This window comes from Desmodus rotundus, chromosome 11 (genome assembly GCF_022682495.2).
Source record: "Desmodus rotundus isolate HL8 chromosome 11, HLdesRot8A.1, whole genome shotgun sequence".
Lineage (NCBI taxonomy): Eukaryota > Metazoa > Chordata > Mammalia > Chiroptera > Phyllostomidae > Desmodus > Desmodus rotundus.
The window spans coordinates 49,102,754-49,117,718 of NC_071397.1; the positions used below are offsets into that span (position 1 = coordinate 49,102,754).

General features: G+C 32.7%; 1 protein-coding gene across 7 annotated transcripts in view; it reads right to left on the bottom strand.

Annotated features, from left to right (window-relative positions):
- EPHA7 (EPH receptor A7) overlaps nucleotides 1–14,965 on the bottom strand; it is a 169,010-nt gene that overhangs the window by 138,321 nt on the left and 15,724 nt on the right. The window contains exon 4 of one of the 7 annotated variants that reach the window (XM_045188602.3): nucleotides 10,526–10,734. The exons of the other annotated variants lie outside the window; for them this stretch is intronic. Within the exon in view, the coding sequence (XP_045044537.1) occupies nucleotides 10,661–10,734 (74 nt within the window). The 3' untranslated portion in view covers nucleotides 10,526–10,660. Of the gene's footprint in view, nucleotides 1–10,525; nucleotides 10,735–14,965 lie in introns of those variants that run through there. 7 annotated transcript variants of the gene reach the window in all.

Here is a 14,965-nt window from a genome sequence, read left to right on the forward strand (position 1 = left end):
ACAATAAAATGTAATTAAAAATAAAGTTCTTTCATTTGACATATAGTATTATATAGAAGAATGTCTTTGTTTTGGGAAAAATGCTAGAGTATTTAAGAGATACTTACTTTTAAATGGTTCAGCCAGGAAAAATATATCTAAATATATGATATATAAAAATATATGATATACACACAAGAGTGAAGAAGGGGGAACGAATAAAAATGTGGCAATATTTTAAAGATATTTAAAGTCTGAAGTCTGACTTTAGAGTCTGAAGAGTCTGGAGACCATTAGTGTTCTTAGGCTATTCTTTGTACTTTTCTGTTGGTTAGACATTTTAACTTTTTATTTATTTATTTTAGAAAGAGGAGGGGAGAGAAGGAGAAAGAGAGAGAAAGAGACATCAGTTTGTTGTGCCACTTATTTATGCATTCATGGGTTCAATCCCACAACCTTGGTATGTTGGTAGAATGCTCTAGCCAACTGAGCTATTTGACCAGGGCTGGTTAGACATTTTAATAGGAAAAAAATTATAAGGTGTAAATTTATTTATCAAATGTAGTTCAACATTTACTGCTCAATTGTTAACATTATTAATTTAGAGTATTTTTGGCAATCTATAAACTCATATAAATTTATCTCTCACTAATATATTTATCATAATAATCTATAAACAAAAAGCACTCAAAAAGTGTTTGCTGAACTAAATTAAATTGTTTTTATATTCCAAGCACCTAGCCCTAACAGTGTTTTTAGTACTGAATTCTTGTTAACACCAATTCTATTTTGTTTGATCATCTACTCTCCATGCAGCATTGGTGAATTCCTAATCTGCTGATATGTTATAGCCTTGTCAGTTTCAACTTTTTTTTTCAGTAAAATGCATTACACTTTGGAAATCACTTAAATTGTCAACGAATATTTAAATCTAGCCTACTAGTACTTGTAGCCTTGATATGAGTACACTGTAATGAGAACAATCCCCCTGGAACTTTATAGCAAGTACTAACTCTCCAGAGGTTTGTAGAGATTCCAAAACAAGCATCTCTTCCTGAGGGTAAGAAAGGTCGCTACATGTAGAAAAGCATGAATGGAAACTTCACTGTCATCTTCACCTGAAAAACTATTAATGTGACTCCACTGTTTAAGGAATAAACAAAAACAGACATTTGGCAATCGAAGAAACTAGAAAATACTTCCTGAATTCAAATGGTGAGACGTAATTATATAGTGCTACCAAGAAGAAATAGAGCATCTCGACCCTCATGTGTCAACTTTTATGGCTTGGTAGAGCAAGACAGAGAAGAGGGCCTAAGGGAAGTAGCATGAATAGGGCAGAACTCAAGGAACAAATTCCTCAGTCACAAAGAAAAAATACAGATAAGAGAGGATTTACTGCAAAGCCTGTGGACCTGAGAAAACTGTCTATATATTTATGAATATACCTATATACTAATGAACAATTTATATTTATGAGTATAAATATATAACAGAAGGAAATGTGGAAGGATGAGAGGGAGAAATGGAAAAAAGAGAAAATTGGTTATTTATTTAACTAGCTAAAAAGAGCAACAGAATAAAATAATCCACTATTCTAACCTATTTCTTCCTCATTAAACTTCTAGCTAATTAAAAATATAATAAAAATTAAACTCATGGTTTAAGAGATAGAAAATCTAAAAACTAAAAACCCAAGGTCTGAATTCTGATTGCATTTAAACCCAATATAATGGTTAAACTTTGGAGCATAAATTGGCATTAAAGAATTTTCTTCAATATGAAATGATACAATCAAGATTTTTCAAAATTATATGTTACAATCTAAATTTTTAAAAATTATATTGTAGTCTCCTTCTCTACAGAAAAAGCAATTTTTACACCCAAATCCTCCCATCTCAGGATTCTTTTGCAACTGTCAAAAAAAGCCACGGCCATGCTGACAAAGCAGTGCAGAGTAAACTCCAATCTGCACACAGCTTCAGAGATCTGCAGGTACAGAACGTGAAAATCACCCACTTTTCCTGACCTCCAGCGTAAGTCAAACTTCGCCAGAAATCCTTGATCCCTGGACCACAGTAAGAATGAGGAATAAAATCAGCCATGCCCTCAAAGGAATGGCTACTTTTTCAGTTGTCCTGTGAAATGTCAGCCCAAGTATTGGAAATGCTGGTTTATTTTTTCCTCCAGATTGACAGAAAGGAAAAAACAGCTCCCATGAATTTCAGTGAGAGATGCACTATTCACTTAATGATTCATTCTCTAATTGATTACAGTACAAATAACTGCTCCCATTTTTTCTGTGCCTTTTAAAACAGGATAAACAAACAGAAAGCGTTCAAAATTCAATACTACCCATTTACTGGATTCTTCCATAAATTGTTTCTTCATGACACAAAAGTAACACTTATATTTTAACACAGTACATAAAATCACTATCAAGGAAGAGACTGTGGGGAAAGGAGGGCAAATGTAGAGTAATTTCCTTCATATTAAAAAATATAAGCATGACAGGCCCTCCTTCACATAATAAGTCATCATTTATTATTTTAAAAACATGTCTATTTTGATATCATATATTCCCCATGTAGGTAGGGTCTGTGGGGACAGGGTGTATAAGGGGACTAAATGGTAATACACTAAATGGAAAAAAATACAGTAAAGATTAAATAAAAATAAATAACAAAATGGTAAAATTGCAAATTTTTATCTAAAATGTCAAGTTTTCTTTGAAAATGAATAGAAACAGATTTTTTATTGGGAATCATTGTTTAACATTTACATAAACTTATTTATTGAATAATTGATAGCAATCTCTTACTTTATAGATCACATAACCAATACTAGTTAGGACAAAATATCTCCTTTCTTCTAACAATGTATGGCAATAATAACAATCAACTCTGGGAAAGGATGCTTTGACTCTACAGTCCGACTGAACTTAAAGGTTCTTAAAGTTCATTTTAAATCCTGTTCTAGAATATCATAATTTATACTCAGGTGACATGACTTGTTTAGTCATCTTTAATAATTCTCTACTGGCCTTTTTTTTCCTTCAAACTATTGCCCTCAGAAATTGTGGCTTTCTGGCAGCAATCTAGGAGTCCCAATTATTTCAGGCATTGTTTGGTTCCTAAAATCTGAAATGTAATCAGTATTTATATAAATATAGTGCCTAGTAAAGGTTGAGCAATGTTAATTAATGACTGTTATATTAGTACATGAGTGATGTTTAGTGCTTTCCTGGTCTCGAAGAAGTTTCTAATCCAAATAATGCCTCTAAGAATAATGCGAGAAATCCTGTGAGATGACACCACTGGTTCAAATGATTCAACAAAGAAAAACTTTAGAAAGTTACCAGAAGCCTTTTATGACACCAGAACACACTGACTCACATATTTAAACAACCCTACACTGGGCTCGCAGGACTTAACTGGAGTGAACTCTGTAAATTCTAAGGGCAAAGGGGCTGAGACTTAACAGCAGCATGAAATGACACTTCTGTTTCAGCGTTTCTAATTTAATCTGACTCCTGCAGATCATAATGCACAAATGGCCTTCCAGTTCAGACGCAAGCACCTAAATCCATTAACTAGTAATTCCATGAAGCAAAATCTACTGGCCTTTCACCAATTCTTCCTTATTTTCCTCAACTATAGAAACTCTTTGAATGCTATTTCTGAAGAAATCAAGAAAATCTATGACAACATAATGTAAAAATCTTATGCAAAATTCTATCTGTACTCCTGGGAGCTTTTCAAAAATGTTTATAAAGGAGTTACTACACTGTGTAGTAGATCATTCAGAGAAAACACTAGTAGGAGGCTGCTATCATCTCTGGAGTATGTTCATGTATATTTGTGTCCATTTGATTTATTTGGAGGATTCTTTGTACAAAAGTAATGCAATTCCAGATATTTGAAAATAAGCTTAATTTAGTTCACCCCCTACCACCATCACCGCCAACACTACTAACAACAAAACTTACGAAGTTACTCTTTGTCAAAGTACTGTTTTGAAAGTAATTGATGCATTGACTGAATTTAACATCTGTATGTGCAGATAGTGCATACAATTCATAAACAAAGCTACAACTCTAATACTTGCAACTCATATGTACATCATTTTAAAATCCTGTAGGAGATAACTGATGAGAGAGAGTGAGGCCAGATATCAGTGAAGTTACCATCTACAGGGATAATTTCTCTCCAGTCTTTGAGCATCATTTTCCTTAGAAGGGTGCTTAGATTCAGACAAATATGAGGGTAAAAACCAAGAATTTGACTAAACACATGTTTAGTGTCTTTGTATGATTGGGTTCCGGAACACTGCCAGTGCCAGGAGAAAACTTGGTGTATGATCTCATCTGATTTTAGTTACTTGCAAAAAATAAATAAGAAGAATGTATCTTACTAATCAAATGCTGTCTTTTCAAGTTTGATAGAACAAAAAACATGTCTCCTCCTTTAATAAGTATAAATAAACAAGACTGATGAGGTGAAAAAAATCAATACCCAGATTCCAAAAATGTTACAACTGTTTATTTTCCATTCAAACATGACTGATGTCAATTAGATGCAGATCTACCCTGGCGATTCTCATCAAATCCACCATGTCGGACAGTCAGTCACCTTCCACGGAACTCTGAAAATTCAACACTGTGCTTTAACACGTCTTTTCCCTAAATCCTGAAATCCCGCACATGCCTTTAAATGATCGCTTTATATTTGTCACAGGTGTTCTATTTTTGTCAGTGGTAATGTTTTAGTTACACTGTACAGAACTACTTAATATTGTTGATATAATGGACATTTATGACCACTGGTACATTTTAAGACTAATTTTTAAGTACTATGGATTTTTTAAAGTACTGAGATTTTTTAAGTACTATGGAAAATCCTTCAGAGTGAGAATATATACAATATACAATTTAAAATATAGTAAGAAAAATATAGGAAAATCTTGCTTTATAGACTATAGTCTGTTAGGTTGTAACAGATATTACCAACTAAAGAGAAAAGGAGCTTTCTGGCAATGCTTTAAAATGATAAAGTCATTCTGACTTGCTCTCTAATAAGAGCGATCCACTTTTTATAATCATAGAGAAATACAGTCTGCTTCATTATGTTTTGAATGTGAACTAGTAATTCAGAATTTCCTTGAAATTTATATCTTTTATTAGCAAAAAATGAGTCTATTCTTCTGTGACTACACATTGTTACAGAAACTAAAGGAAGCCAAATAAGAGCTTGTTCTGCAGTAGAGTAAAGCTCTGCATGTGAAAACATCTTGATGTGTAGTGAAAATAATACAAAGTTAAATTGTTGTCAAAGTGGTAAATCTGTAGCTACTGCGAAAATCAACTAAAAATATCAAGAGGCTAAAGGATATATATTTCCTTTCTTGACCAAGAAAAACAAACACACATACACACACAAACACACTCAACACATTCAGTCCATCATTCATTTTTTGAAGTGTCAGATAACATTATTTCTCAAATGACACACAGGGCTTCATTTGCTATGCATAAGGTCAGTGAATATTAGCTTCATTTACACTTGGCTGAGAATCTGTTGGTGTCAACAGTAGTGGCTTAGTTCCTCCACTGAACAGGGTTAGAATCTGACAGAAAGCTGCCACTGAAGAAGATGGATGATCTTCTTTGGTGACCCTGCTCCCCTAAAGTGTCACAGTTTGGGTCTCTGTCCATTGCTACAACAAAAGGCCCTCTCTGAGCTCCCCAGTAGCCTTCAGCTTTATTGGCGCTAACAGGTCCAGACATTTTCATCGATTTGGTTCTCTACCTTTCAAACACAAGGGCCTGCCCTTTTTGGCTAGCTAAACCTTGGCACAGATGTCTTGCTTCGTAATTGCATCTCTGCTGTCTGTTGGAAAGGATGCAATCAGGCAGGCAAACATCATGTCAGCACAGAAAATGCTGAACTGTTTATCTCAGTTTCCCAATGTAATTTGTCTGTGGAAATTAACTCTTAATCTCCATGTATACTTCTAAAGGGAAAACCAAAATCACATGTTTATGTGATGGTCACTAGCTTGTAAAATGTGTTATGCAGAGCCATTCAGTAGGTAGGAAAAAAAGTGCTTCTGAGTCATTTTTATATAAGCAGTTATTGACAACCACATTTTAAAATGAATGAACCTGAAAACATTCTATATAATTTTCATAACTCTATTTTGCGCTCTATTGTTAGTGGCTAACACTGTGAAATACAGCCTTCCCTGACTAAGAAATACATAAAAATATTTACCATCCGACAAAGATGCTGTAACAATATAATAAGTTACACGTTGATTTGAAAGGCTACGAGCTGTTTTAATGTTAGATTAGTATTGATTTTGAATAATGTGAAAGAACTTACCTAACCTCAAATTTAAATGTTCAAATATGCATATGCAAACATGATAAAAAGTTTTTACTAATAGATTTTTTAAAATATTTTGAGTATAGATTTATATATAACTAAGAAGCTCTAAAATATTATAATTATTACTCTCAACATTATTCCAAGCAAAATATAATTTAATAGATTTATGTATCTAAAATTACAGTTAGCTAATAAATATGTGTACACATAAAATATACAATCTGAGTACTAAAAATGAAAACTGAAAATAAAAGTAAATTTCACAAAAATGAAGTATGTACATAAGTTATAATTCAAGTTAATCCTTTTATTAAATTGCAGACAAAATATAATTTGATCATTTTCTGCTACTTTAAAATAAAAACTATTAACCATATATTAAGTTATTTCAAAATTCTGTACATTATTTTCAAGTGCTAATGCTTTCATTCAAATTGAGAAATTAATAATTTATAATTGAAAATAATTTAATTAAAATCTCTGCAAACATTCTGATATATTATTAACAACTATCAATAAAATGAGCACACACTGTAGTTGAGAAATCCATTAAAAATATACAATGTGGACAGTCATTCAGGAGAAATTCAAGAACACAGTTCACTTTTATGTTTAATATCATATACCCTGTACATCAATTACTCAACTTTTATTCTCTCAAGTAAATAGCATTTCTCTAACTAAAATTCCAATAATTTCAGCTATGTATATTCAAAGCAACCATAAATTTGTACGTATTTATTTTATTTATTTAAGTTTCTGTAAGACAGAATGAACAAAATCAAAATTCTTTCTCCAGATGTGAGCCAGAGCACCAGAGACCTGATTTTTTTTAAATCGGATCAGTGATTATTCTTACTTGATAATTGTGATGCTAAAAATCTAAAATTAATCTTAACTCAAGTGAATTGATTCTGAGCAATGTTTTCTTAAATGTAAAGAAAAATAGCAACAAGATTCTTCATGTCCAATCAGGTCCAGGATGATTTTATGTGTCGAACTGTCTTAAGCAGTCTGCCTGTGCATATTCTCAGGAGCGGGTCCATCAGTCAGTGCCAGCGTTCCATCAGACCGCACTGGGATTCCAGTGATAGTTATCTGCTTATCTGCTGACACTAATGAATAATAAATGACCATGCCCTCTTGGTGTATATGAACCCAACGTGTATTATTTTCCACGTACATTAGCCTTTATGCAGAAGCAGATTTTTCTTTTTTGGTTGATGTTGTTTGTATGTTTTCATCTCATACATTAGGAATTGGTTAAAAAAAAAAGTGGCTGCAATAGAAGATGTGCTTAATGTGATCTCTGGTATATATTAGTGTTTTGTTTTTCTCCAAGTCAACCTTGTCTCAGCTTGCATCATAGAAGCTTAAACGAGTCTCCTGAATATTTATGCTATCTTTTATAGATGTGACACATAGTTTGTTGTCTCTGCAATGGAGTATAAAATGACAGAAAATCCTTAAGAAACTAAAGATCAGAAGAAGTTGTGTCAGCACCCTAACCTTACCCCTCTTTCAGAGTCACCCTTAATCTGCTTTCCTGGAGGAAAAACTATTTATAATTAAATTATGAGTACACTCTCCTTAGTTGTTAAGTCTCCATCTCTCTCCGATTTAAACACATAATAACAGAAATAGTTACATACAGTTTTTTGCAAAAATAAGGATTAAGAACTTTAACTAATTAGGCATTCTTATGCACATCTTGCTGAGTTCCTTTGCGGTACTGACTGACAGAGGTAATTCTAGAATTATATAGTTATAGTCAAATGTTACAAACGAGACTATGTTCAAAGTGTGAATCATTTTCTTAGCTCAATAAAAACAAGCTGGAATTCAAATTATGCAAATCTTATCATATATTATGATCATTTTTAAATTTACCATTTACTTTTCAATTGTGAAACTCTCTTCTCAATTTATTAAATGTTTAATGTTATTAACTTTTTAAAATAATGAACATAGTCAATGATTTCAAGCAGTGAAAACTAGATTTCTTATTATACTTAATTAAGAATTTTAACAGAAATGTAAAAGAATGAATTACAGTTCAAAACAGATATGTCAAGGTTGCATCAAAACTTCACAATGATAATGAATAATAGTTATTATTAAGGATAAGCATTTTTATTTAGTTGGCTACTAATTTATACAACTTTGAATTATAGTACGTAAAATCACTGCCACGTGAAGAAGGCAAAAGGGCAAAATATTGTAGGCTACATATTTATACTTCAGTAAAGACAGTGCAGGGAAAATGTATTTTCACTATTTTAATCCTCTTAATTGATGGGAAGGTATACTCTAAAAAGTTTTAAATTAGAGGATAGTGTTGAATTTTCTGAAAGGTAAATGAAAAGCTATTGTCAATGTCTACAAAACTATAGGAAATAATGCAGAAAAAAAAAAAAGGAAACCAGAGGAAGTGGGGATGGCAAAGAACATCCACTTTACCACATTGAGGGATAAACTATATTAGAAAGAAAGATGAAAATCAATGAGAGAGCTGTTTGAATTTGAAGTGAGAAGCAATGTTGGCTTATTGGGAAAATTTACAAAGAGTAAAATGATCAAAGCATTGTATGTTCAGCCTTAAGGAACACAGCACTCTCATTCATAATGTTTGTGCAGAATAAACATTAGACATAGAAAGAGCATGGCTGAAGCAGCAAACTTAAAAAGTTCCTCCCAAATTTCCTTTGCAAACTAAAATACTGCTCAACATAATAAACCGGGAGCCACATGTTTTCCCAGCTCCAGCTCGTAGCCTGAATGTCTGAGCTTAACATGTGTTAATTTTATAGCTCAGTTTTGAAGAAAAGATTTTGCAGAAGCAAGGACTGAGGGTCCAAAGTCTGCAGTTTTCTCAGAGGTGATCTAGTGAGGAGAACAAGGTTAAACAGCAGAGTTTTGCTCCCTCCGAAATTTTAGTTTCTAATAATGGAAGAAGTGGCCACTCTTCTCCTGCTAAACATTTACATGCAATTGTCATGATATGCAAAATGTGCTAATTGCTAAAATTCATCCCCTCATGATATGGTAAAATACTACAAGAATTGAATTAAAAAAATTACTTTATCTTGCAGTAGAGGAATCCTAAATAATCTACTTGAAAATCAAGAAGCAAAAGTTTGTTTATAAAATTTTTTGCTTTGTGGAAGAAAATGTAAAGGCATTTCTAAGGCAGCTTTATTCTGTTTTTTTTTTTCTTTTTAAAATATGCAATAATCCAAGAATATCCTATAGGCCTTTTCAGCCTTTTCATTATTGTTGATTGTGTTTTCCATAGAGAAAAAAAAAATCTTAACTATTCAGCACTTACAAATCAAAAGATTAATGCGCAGCAGTTTAGAAATCTAAAAATGGGCCAAGGACAAAAATATACTTAATTATTTGATACATTATGTTAACTTGTGATTTTTTTTCTAGTAGATGTAGAGGTCGGCAGTGTATGTGTATCCATGTCAGCATGTGAACATGTGTGTAAATGCATGTACACGTGTGTATAGTATATGTATTATGTTGAAATGGGAAAAACTGAAAAGAATAAATTATGATTTTACGTTGGAATCTGTCATGAATTATTTGTTAGAACATAAATGAGGTCTTTAGTTATCCCATTCTTGAAAAAAAACGAGACCAGAAAACCCTCTCACTTTTGAAATCTCGAACTTATACTCAAACTCCAGGAATTTATTATTCTAATTTTCTAAGAGATCATAACTTCATGGAGTACAAAAATACCCAGAGAACAGTTTTGTTATTATAAATTTATGTAGTTGAGAGGGCAAATTAATTGATTATTTATTTAATCCATCTACTAGTTTAAAGTCATTAATTAATGTGATTAAGTAAGTTAATGCCTTTATGTGTTAATTGTCTACATGGGAACTAGTTTACATAATAATAGTAAGCAAACTACTATTAAAATAAATGTAAAACATATAAATCCATTGAAAATATAGAGTAGTATGGTGAACATACTGATACTCAATTTTTTTTTCTCAGAATAAACTTTCATTATATCTAATGAAGCTTTAGATATATTTTACCCCTCTACACCTATGTCCCTTTCTTGCTCTCTTTTAGAAAGGGTCCTCTTCTTAAAAAGTAGAGTAGGAAACATTAATGTAATAGATTAGTGACCAACTTTAAAAAATAATAAATTCGCCCTGGCCAGGTGGCTCAGTTGGTTGGAGCACCATCCAGTCTGCCAGAAGGGTCCCGGTTCGATCCCTGGTCTGGGCACACACCTATGCCGTGGTTTGATCTCCAGTCAGAATGCATCAGGGTGGCCACCGATGGGTGTTTCTCTCCCACACAGATGTTTCTCTTTCTGTCTTTCCACCTTCCTCTCTTTCTAAAATCAATGAATATATCCTCAGGTAAGTATTTAAAATAATAATAATATAATTAAAAATGCAAGCCATATAGATGATAATTACAGCTGATCAATATTATGCTCCCTCCGCAGATCTATGTTTCCTATAATTTTGGCTATAACTCAGGTTTCAGTATGAATGGCTGAGGTGCAGGTCTTATACCACCATAGGTGAGGGACTAAACTAGGTGTTAATTGGGTGAAATATGAAATAAAATATAAACATAGTATGTGTCCTTTTGAAGCTTTATGACTTTTTAAAGCATTGAAAGCAAGAGATAGTATAATCATCAACAGTAAATAATATAAGTGAATAAGCCAAATAAAAAAATGTAAACCCATAGCACTATAATCCCCTTTTATCCAGGGGTGAATACCTTCCAAGATCTCTAGTAGATGCCTGAAACCGCGGTCAGTACCACATCCTGTACACATATACTGTGTTTTCTCCTATACATACAGGCCTATGGCAAAATTTATTTATAAATTGGACACAGCCAGATACTAATGATGATAATGAAACAAAATAATTATAATAACATACTATAATAAAAGTTAAGTGAATGTGGTCTCTCTCTTTCTCTCTCAAAATATCTTATTTTGTTGTACTCACCTCTTCATTTAAAGGAAGCACTCTACCGCTTCGTTTTTGCCAGCATCGCTCTTTTGCACTTCAGGACCATTAGGAAACGAACTAAGGGTCCCCGCAACACGAGCGCACTCGATCTGATAACTGCGATAGCTACCAGTGACCAACAAGTATGTAGCACACCCAGTGCAGCTATTCTGGAGAAAGGAATGATTCGTGTCCCAAACGGGAGGAAGAGCAGGAGTGTGACATTTCATCACGCCATTCCTAACAGCATGGAAAACATAAGTTGTTTGTTTCTGGATTTTTCCATGTAGTATTTTTGGACTGTGGTTGATTATGGATAACTGAAACTGTGAAAAGCTAAACTGTGAAATAAGGGAAGACTACTGTATGTAACATGTAACTACTAAAAACAAATTTCAAATTACTACACCCAAGAATGCACTTTCCCTGGTTTTCTATGTCAGCCATTGATCTCTGACTAAACGAAATAAGGTAAATAATAAAACTCCCATACTCATACATAAGGCCAACGAATTTATGAGAAATAATACACATTTAACTCAACTGAGGTGTATATTATTCTCAGTTCTTACAAAATTGTGTTATTCTGGATTAATACTATGACCTATACATGCAGAGTCTCAGATTCTAAAACTTTTAACAAAGTTGATATCATGGGTAGAAAACAGAAAACAATGTCTATACCTCACTAGGCTCAAAGTTGAATGATTTTTGTTACCAGATTTTTAAGAACTGCACATTATATATGCATGTAACCTACTACATTCCAAGTATTAACATATGTGAGTATCCTTATGCAGACATGCCTCCACAGAACTAAGTTTGTGAGATGTATTGCAGAGGATGGGGTCACTTAAATGTGAAAAAACGATATAAAAAGGACTTTCTGAAATTTACTTCTGTAACTCATTCATCGGATATTTATACACATACAGAAAAATACAGGGTCCAGAAGAAATTAGCACCCATTTGGGTGTGGTTGGTAGGGTAATAATATGGGTGTAATAATTTCTACTTTTAATTTGAACATTTCACCTAAAATGCCATATGCTGTGCTTGAGTGTGATATTGTTATGTTACAGATTACATGGTTAGGGTTTTTGTAATAAAAGATTTTGTAAAAAAAAAGCGGGCGTTATTTGTGCTGGACCCTGTATATACTAATACACGGTGGGACAAAAGTAGGCTTATACTTGTGAAGATGTGAAACACAGAGTTTATTCTTGTATTATTACTTAGTATTTTATTATTTTCCATATGAATAATTAAACCTACTTTTGCCCCACCCTGTATATATCAGGGTTAAATTCCTTCCTTGAAGATATTATTGTTTGTACAAAATAACCACAATATACACAATATCATAATAAATTAAATATTTTATAGGTTAGAATTATAGTGACAATTATCTTAGAGGAAATGGCTAGAAGTTGAATACAAAAATCAAATCCAACACATAATTTTAAGGCACCATTGATTTGTATCATGACATTCCCGGGAGAGAGAAATGCCATTTGAACTTCCACCAGAAATGTAAAAGGATGAATGTGAACTTGCCAGAGTCAGGATAATTAGAAAAGTTCTAAAGTTATAACCTGAGCTTATAAATCATAAAAAGTTAAATCAGACACATTAATTTCACACATCCTTCTTTAATTATTTTTTTCTCACTTTCATCAGATCTTCCTTCCTGTCCTTTATTTATGGAATAGTTAAGTGCACTGCCGGTACACACAAAGATAAGGGAAAAGCAGTATAATTTTAAACTAAGTCTACAATATTCTAATAGAAAATTGTAATGACCCTAATTTAAGAATCACAATTATCCTTCTCCATTTTTCTTTTTTAAGGAATTATGAGCAAATACCTCTGTAAAGAACAGAAGAAACTGAGACTGGCAGTGGCTCCTGGGAAACAGGGCTGTGGACGGGAGCACAGGGAGGGCATTTGTTCTGGATCTGTGCACGTTACCCATTCGACAATGTCTTAAAGCAAGTATTCTAAGCTTCTGAAAGTGAACAATTTAAAGAACAGCATAAAATTGTGATGTAATGATGTAACTTAAATAGAAGAAACATATTTGGAAATGATAATTTATGTAATTTACAATTTGTAGAGTGCAATATTAAGTTAGGAACTGATTTCTCAGGTTCTGTTTCCATTATTTTATGCTTGTTTTGCAACACAATAACTTTATAATATATATTTTGGAAACAAAACAATATAATCTTATAATAAAATTCACTTTCTCATATAAGACAATGGCAAATATACTTCAAGAACTCATATATTTGGAATTCTGTCTTTCTCAAGACATAGATATTAGAAAAAAAGGTAAATGGTTTTCATTTCATTAGAAGAGAGAGATGAAGTTGGGAAAGACACAGAAAGATAGTGATGAACATAATGGATATATGATGATGAATATTTATTATACCACTTCATAGAAATTTCTCAAATCTAGAGCAGACTCCTGTCTATATTTACTAGGTATTAGCATATCATCTTGCTATATGCTATGAAAATATGCAATATAATAAAGGGTTCTCATACCACAAAGTTTAAGACTAATAGCCACACACGATTAGGAATTAAACAGTCATGTAAATTTAAAATAGAAAAATATTTAATTTGGCAATGGGTAATAATGATTTGTCTTTAAGAAAATTGATAAGTATTTATTGGAAGACTTATGTGGTACAAGGAACTATAGGTTTCCATTGTTAAGAAGCTTAATAGCTATAAAAGGAAATCACAAACAATAATTAAAATCAGATAGCATGTGATGATTCCCATAGGGAAAGGGCAAGGTATTATTTATAAAAGGGCAAAGTATTTATAAGTATTTACAAGGAGAGATTATCTAACAGGGGATCAGTGGCATTTAATTTGAAATTGTAAATAAAGGCAAAATTTCCACAGCCTAGTTTCCACAAACTAGGTAGTATTGTAGGTAGAAAAAAGCACGGCACAGTGAGAACAGGAGAATGGCACTGCCAGTAACTACCATCAGAATGTGGAAGACTGAGGTTACTGAAGAAGATGGGGAAATGTAGGATTAAGGTACAATAGGTAATTGTGAGAGGTCATGAGAGTTTGTTTTTTCCGTTTATTTAGGGCCCAATGTCAAGTAATAGGATATCACAAAAATACCCACGGTGTGCTAAAGGCAGAATGAGAGACCAGAACCAGGCGGGAGGAGCAGGGGCTTCACGTGTGATAAATATGTGATTGGGGGAAAAGCAAAAGAGATGAGGGCCGTGCTGTCGGGATTTAAATGCCAGCCTAAAAAGTAGGGAATTTTTATTGATAATGAGGAGCCTGAAGCTTTCTGATAAAAATAAAGTGATACTACATTGTGTTGTACAAAGCACATTTTGATTGCCATGTGAAAACAATGAATAGTAAAGAGAATAATGGTAAAGATGAAATATTAGGATGTTGGGAAGACAGAGCCGTAAGTATTTTGAAATTACTATAAATGAAAGAATATGTTCAGATTTGCATCACCTTTCAAGAAACCCTAAAAGAAAGTTTATTTTTATAAAAGACTGCAATAGATTACATGTTCATCTATAAAGACAATGCCCACTG